Genomic DNA, 7,437 nt, shown 5'->3' with positions numbered 1-7,437 from the left:
GGGAGGTCGGGCTCTTTTGCTTGGAGGTGGCGCCGGAAGTTCCGTGTGTGTCCCCCGCCCCCCTAATAAACCCTCTTTTGGGTGGACTATCGAAAAGGTTATTTTTGTCCAATTAACATTCTCAGTAAAATTTTTGCTGGGTTTTCCATCTTGATTTTCTAGGGCTTTTCTGGTATAGGAATTTGGGGACAATGATAGTGGAGAAAGAATGAAAAAGTCCAGAAATATTTTCCTTAAATAGCAATGTTATGAGCTGAATAGAATGTGTGCATGTGAAAATACGTAATCTGTGGTGTCCTTAAGCACACTTCTGCAATTATCATAGTGGTGATGTTTTAAAATATATATTTAGCATATATTTACTGAGATGTATTATAAGTACACCTAAGTGTTATGAAGTATAGAGACCCAAGTAATGAACAGGTTAAATGGAGGTAGTATAGAATTTGAGATCTAATACTTGGTAGTTTGTAGTTTAGAGGAGTAAAAAAAACAAATCAACCCGAAATATTTTCAAGTTTGAAGAGCATTTTGTGGTCTTGGGGGGAAGTAGAGAGAAGTAGTATCTATCAGTCCAGCAGATATCTCAAACTAGTGGGCCAAAACTCCTACCAAAAATGTTTTGATTGAGTTCTTTTTTGTTTGTTTGTTTTTCAAGTTGCTGTCATTTAAAGGTTGGGAGATTTCACATAAAAATCTAGATTTCTTGAAAAATCAGATTTAGAAAAACTAGGTCTGTCCATGGTAGTCACATTAAGAAAATAGTTGTTTGTGATTTTAGGCCGTCTTCTCTATGAAGAGAAAACCTCTGCAGTCCTCCACTTGATTATCCCACCTCTAGCCTCTCCAGCCCTGAGGCTTAGTGTTAGTTGCCTCTTACCATTTTATTCTTTCTTTATTTGGGGCATGTCTTATTAGATATGTCAACCTGCCTGGCATTTGAATTTGCAACTTCAGCTATACTGGGTAAGTGGGAGGAAGGACCTTAATTTATGATATTGTGCCCAGAAGAAAATGTCATATTGAGTCCAAGTAGACAGTGCTGTGAAGGACTGTTTTGTTAAGAAGCATGGTTACCTTCCATGATGTCAGCCTCACAGCATGAATCTACCTCAAATGTCCCTATCTAGAGTCCCTTAACTTGGTGAGCTGCAGTTTTGTCACCTGAACAACCTGGATGATCATATTATTCCCTGTCCTACCCTCCCATCTGAGATTATGGTGAAATGTGACAGTGAAATATGAAAGGGCTTTGTAAACTGTAAAACCATTAAACAGATTTTTTTATCTGAAGATATAGATTTACTTTTGCCTTCCATTGACCTCTTTTCCTAAAGGGTTTTTGTTTTAGTTTTTTTGTTTTAAGAAAGAGAAGAAACATATATGGCCGCAGACGACAAGAGATACTCTGATTGAGATAGATTTAGAAAATAATTTTTTAAATGTACAATTGCCTTTTAAAATTATGGAATATTTTGAAATGAGGTTTTTGAGGGGGAAGGGTAGGAGTAGGCATGATGGTAGTAAAAGAGAAAAGATATGATAATGAGGGTGAGAAATGACCTTTGTTAAATCCTGCTACTTAACAAACTTAGTTTGAATACATCAGATTTGAATTATTGCAGTCATCTGAATTTGGAGTCAAATGGTCTGCTTTTATTTTTTTGAAATAACTCATTTTCTCAGGGATTTCTGAAATTTTTAGAAATGTATCTCAGATATGTTCTCAGTTTATTTGAACCAATTGGAACACTTTTGTTAAGCTCTATGTATTATTTTTGTTCTTTGAGAAACTTCCCTTTCTTTAAGAGCAATTCCTGGTGGTTACACTTTGGATTCAGCCTCTTTTCCAGGTAAAATTCTGTTCATTGTCAAGTATGAGTCCTAGTGGGTATTACCGTATTTCCCCATAATACGTAATATACATAAGATGCTCCCATGTATAAGACGCACCTTAATTTTGAGGTCCGAAATTTGAAAAAAATGTATTACATAAAGTTATTGAACTCGAGTTTTATTCATCATAAAATTCATACAACTCCTCATCGCTGTCAAAACTCCCAACCATTAGCTTGTCCTTATCTGTTTCTGATGACGAATCACTGTCTTCATATATTGCCTTGTCCTCTGTTCCATCTATGGCATTTGAAATGCCACACTTCTTAAATGACTTGACAACGATCTACAACCACTGTATAAGACACAGCCAGTTTTTAGACCCCAAGATTTTTGAAAAGGGGTGTGTCTTATACATGGGGAAATACGGTATATTTGTTGTGCTAGAGTAACCCCACTGAAGATTTTTGACCCTTATTCCACCATATTCATATCCAAAACAGTTGGGATCCTCAATCCCATACTGCTTCATCTTCCTCCTACTCTACCCATTTGCTCATTTTTTAGAGCTTTTCTGTCGTGAAACCAGAGGGTCTGCCATGGGAAGGGCCGTTGCAGCTGTGCATGGGTGTGGGAGTAACAGTCCCTGAATCCTGAAATTGGGAGCAGAGTATTATCGTATATGATTCTTGCCAAACATTGGGTGAATTTAGGCTGGGGCCTCACTCTTTAATGTAGATATTCAAAACTGTTTATATTTTCAAACAATATTCTATAAACATAATATCTAGAGATTAAAATAAAATATTGCCTTATGTTCAATACTGTTTCATGCTTCAAGGGGTACCCTTTAGTTCTCCTTTGAAATTTATGGTCACCCTGTAGGAGTCTCTCATGAGTTCTTTTTTAAAGATTTTATTGGGGAATTGGGGAAGGGAACAGCGTTGGGGAATCGGGGAAGGGGAGCAGACAAGTTGCTGTCCTTTTGTTCTTCAGTCTAGTTGTGGAGGATGTTGCTTCACTGGCCCATGTTGGTATTATCATTGCGCTCTTCCCGGGCGAGGCAGNACTAGACTGAAGAACAAAAGGACAGCAACTTGTCTGTTCCCCTTCCCCGATTCCCCAATGCTGTTCTCTCCCTCAATTCCCCAATAAAATCTTTTTTAAAAATTTATATATATATGACTATATATAATAATTTTTATATATATATACATATATATATGAATCTTAATTGGAGTTACTTGAAGAGACATGTAGATATCAGTCCTATATGTTTGTTTCACTCACTGACTTAAAAAAAAGAAAAACATTTTATTTTGAGCAAAGCAGGGAATGAATTTCTGGCTTGCTGAAAACAGATAAATTAATATTTTAGTAAGGGAATAAATAAGTAAATGCATAAACAACTCATCTCTAATGCTCTTTATTACATAACTGACAGACCAAATAAGAGTATAATTCATCCCTATGCTCTCTTATTGTTCATTTTTTAACATATGAACTGTATGATTTATATATAGAACCAACTATATCAGATTTTTCAGGATTATCCTACATTTATAATTGGGCTATTTAGTATAATCAACATCCTTATAAACTCCATTAATACCTTACTTTTTTTTTTAGTATCTTCTTTTTTCTTTGAGTTCTTTTTCATGATGGTTCTTTCATTACCACTTTCTAAATAAATAAGAAATATTCTTAAGAATGATATATCAATAAGAAAAGATGAAATACTGCCATTTGTGACAGCATGATTGGATCTTGAGACTATCATGCTAAGCAAAATAAGTCAAACAGAAAAAGTTGAGAACCATGATTTCACTCATATGTGGGATATAAAACTGAAAGCAACAAATGAACAAGACAAACCAACCAACCAACCAACCAATCAACCAACAACTCACAGTATACAGACAATAGTGGTTACCAGAGAGTAAGAGAGGAGGGATGGTAGACGAGGGTAAAAGGTGTCAAATATATGGTGACAGAAGGAGAACTGACTCTGGGTGCTGAACACACAATGCAATATATACACGATGTTTTATAAAATTGTACACTTGAAACCTATATAATTTTACTGACCAATGTCACTCCAATAAATTTAATAAAAAATTTTTTAAAATACCCAAAATGATATATCATATTACTGAAAGAAAACAACTATTATGATACTTGAGATAAAAAAATGTTAAATTTTTTAATTTAACTGAAAACTAAATAAAGAAATATGCTCTCACCTTTACTATATAGTAGTTGATCACCATTAGTATTTAATAGCATTTCTATTTAATATAATAAGACATGTAAAAGAAGAGGTATAACTATTAAAGAGAAGATAAAATCATCCTTGTTTGCAAAGGATATTTTTATATGTACAAAACCCAAGATACTCAGTAAAAAAATCTTAGACGTAACTAGAAAGTGACAGAATACGAGAATATGTCAAAGTTAATAGCTTCCCCATGTTAACAGAAAAAGATCACTTTCATAATAACAATATAATTTTTTTTATTCCTAGGAATAATTTCAATTAAAATTAGTGGGATCCCACCCAAGATCTGATTAAACATAGAGATATTCCTGGGAGACAGGGAGATTGGTTAAGAGGCCATTATAACAGTCCCAATGAGAAATGCTAGAGATCTGAATAAAAAAAACAGAAGTGGGAATAAAGACTGGAGAGAGGTTTATTACTAGAATTAGTGGGGAGATCACATTGTAAGATATAAAAATGTTGAATCACTATACTGTACACCTAAAACTAATATAACTAATATAGTATTGCATACCAACTATACTTCAATTAAAAAAATAAAATTTAAAAAAGATAACCATGTTTTATAATCCATTATAGTGCTATATATTTTCTAATAAACCATTCTTGAATTACAAAAAATCAAAAGGTAGAATTCACAGGATTTGGTGAACGATTAAATGTGTAACACACAGTGAAGGAAGAATCAACGACTCGCAGGTTTTTGGCTTGAGTTACTGAGAGGTAGCCTCATTTCGAGTATTGTAAAATGGGAAGGTAGTTGGGGTACGGGGTACGCGTTCAGTTTTCCGATGTTGCTTATGGATGCTTATGAGACATTCAGGTGAGAGGTGCGGAGGGTGATTAAAAATGTTGAACAGAAGAACAAAAGAGAATCATGTCCAAATTAGCTAAATTCTTTGTTTAATCAGAAAAAAATGCACTTAAAAGAATCAACACACATAATGCAATGTAATTTTACTATTCACAAGTTAACTACAGGATTTATAAAAATGTATTAATTCATAGAGCAACACCAGCCATTAGGTTTAGAAACAAATGACACAAGTATGTCCTGTTATGTTGTCTTTTATTTAAACCTGAAGATGTATCTCCATGCCTGTACTTTAGTTTCCATTGGACAGAAACTCAAAATGGAGGCCCTTTCTGAAAGTGAGGCCAAAAGACTTTCGAGTCACTCCCCCCACCTAAGCCCTGTTCATCGCTCTCCAACATAAACCTTCGACTATAGCCTGATCCCTCGTCTTTATACTCCTTGCCACTTCCATCCTTTGATTTTCCCAACTTTCCCCTAATCTATAGCATTACATTTTCCAAACCCCACATCTTTCAGGAAGTTTTTTTGTTGTTGTTTTTTTCCTGACTCTGGCTCTTCTATGACCCAATAGCACTTCAAATTCACAATTTTTGTTCATTACATCCCATTTTGCAAGTTCATCTTTCTGCCCTAAAGTGAAGATGAGAGCTGGGGCAAGGGCTCACCTAAACTCCACCAATCCTAGCAAGGTGCTCAGCACACAGTAGGCACTCAAAGAACTGCTCTTGAATGCTGTAAAATGGAGTGGTTCCTAATCCTATTAATTTCTAAAGGGAATGAATAACGGGTCGGTCAGGCCATGGAGACTACAAGTCCCAGCGGCCCGTGCGGGTCTGGCCCTGGCTACCTGGCCCGCCCCGCTAGCTTTTCCCAAAAACCAGCGCTCCAACCCATCAAAATCCAGGAGAGTCTGACAGGGAAGGGTCGGGGGGGCTTTAGCCGGCAGTACAACATTCACCTGCATGAACAGTGCACTTTGGTTATATCTGGGCAGCGAAGGCAGGACGCACCATTTGCCGCAGACTAGGAGAGCTGGCCAACTGCCTCGCACCGCTCCTGACGTTCGCACCTCACGCCCCGCGCCTGCCTCGCGCTAGCTCCTAGGGCTTGACGTCAAGGCGGTCCAGGAGCATGCGCGATGCGGGCCGCCAGCCTGCCGGGTCTCGAGCATGCGTGGAGTGTGCACCTTCCGGAATCTGTGCGGTACGTCTGTTCGACTGGCGACGCTGCCTGGGCTTGTGGCTCAAATTGAAGCGCCGAAGTCGGTCACTCTCGTGCTGGTCTGACTAACACGCCTGGCAGGAGCCCTCGGATTTGATCACCCGCCACCTGGGTGTGTGCCCCAGTGGCCACAGCTGCTCTGGGGTCTGTTCTGGAAGAGGCCTGAGAGCGGTGTGGCCTGGGTCGTTGGGAGCCTCATCCGTACTTCTCGCGTCATGGTGAAGAAGAATAGTATCCCCTATGGGTGAGTATTAGCCGTGAGCTCTTGGGTCGGCGCGGGTCCGCAGCGACCACCGGAGCTGCCAGATAAGCGGGTATTTCCGGGGAGGATGGTCCGGAGCCCGCTGTGGAAGAGCGGTCGCCCGGGCTGTGGAGGTGCGCCCCGTAGCTTTTGGCGGGCGTGCATGGCGAGCCGGGGCACGGAGGGGCTTGGCGGCGCTGGTGGCGACCCTCGGGGCAACGTACGCGACCGGCTACTCATTTCCCGCCGTCTCTGCTTTGCAGGGAGGAGAGAGGAGGGGTTCTTTGAGTTCAGGTGCTTGGCATGTGGCACCCCGAAGAGCGCCGTAAATATTCAAGGGGGTCTTTTTCTTTACGGAGCTTGCTATTAGTGTAACCAATTTAATACTTTCCAAGTCTTAAGATAGGGCATTCTCACTTATGTCATGTCGTCCTTGCTTAATAAGGGAAACCGCTTGCGTTTGTTTATATTCTTTTCCCAGTGACTCACCCCGAGTTAAATAAAATGTTCTGTGATTTGAACATTGTTCTGGGAATCTCTGGCGGGGATGAAGTTAGTAAACTAGTGTGGAAAGCAGTGCGACAGTGTTATGGATGCTTTCATTCATTCAGACATTTGACAAATGTTTGTTAGCTGTTTTCTGTGTCAGGCGTTGTGCTTTGCACTTCATACTTACAAAGTGTTTAAAACTTCTAACAGCCTTGTACATTTGGGAAAAGGGAGATGTGGAAGTGAAGAGACTGCAGCAAAAATAATGTTCCAATAATATATTGGTAAATTATGGCATTAGTAGAAATAGACCTCGGAAGTTCTACTCACCTTGGAATCTGAAATAATTGCATATCACAAAATGTATCCAAGCCTGAAATCATTTGGCCAGATGATCATTCTTGACAAAAGCGATTGGCTTGATAAAAGCGACTGGCACTTTAAGGAAATTGACCAGGGAGTTGGGAGATCTATGGCTGGAACTGAGCTTCCTGTTACTCTCTAGTCCGTACTTCCTGTTAAACTTTATGCTTCTAACATCCTGGGGGCGGG

General features: G+C 39.2%; 2 protein-coding genes across 2 annotated transcripts in view; one reads left to right on the top strand and one right to left on the bottom strand.

Annotated features, from left to right (window-relative positions):
- Window positions 1-6,008, bottom strand: part of LOC109380954 (uncharacterized protein C10orf131) — a 23,649-nt gene extending 17,641 nt beyond the window's left edge. Inside the window, exon 1 of the mRNA XM_019639088.1 lies at window positions 5,893-6,008. Coding sequence (XP_019494633.1) covers window positions 5,893-5,898 — 6 coding nt within the window. The 5' untranslated portion in view covers window positions 5,899-6,008. The remainder of the gene's footprint in view (window positions 1-5,892) is intronic.
- A 113-nt stretch (window positions 6,009-6,121) lies between these two features.
- LOC109380952 (uncharacterized) overlaps window positions 6,122-7,437 on the top strand; it is a 33,271-nt gene continuing 31,955 nt past the window's right edge. Inside the window, exon 1 of the mRNA XM_019639085.1 lies at window positions 6,122-6,399. Coding sequence (XP_019494630.1) covers window positions 6,371-6,399 — 29 coding nt within the window. The 5' untranslated portion in view covers window positions 6,122-6,370. The remainder of the gene's footprint in view (window positions 6,400-7,437) is intronic.

The sequence above is a fragment of the Hipposideros armiger genome, unplaced genomic scaffold, assembly GCF_001890085.2.
Source record: "Hipposideros armiger isolate ML-2016 unplaced genomic scaffold, ASM189008v1 scaffold_42, whole genome shotgun sequence".
Taxonomy (NCBI): domain Eukaryota; kingdom Metazoa; phylum Chordata; class Mammalia; order Chiroptera; family Hipposideridae; genus Hipposideros; species Hipposideros armiger.
The sequence above is the reverse complement of the archived record's forward strand: the minus strand, read 5'-3'. Positions and strand labels throughout refer to the sequence as shown.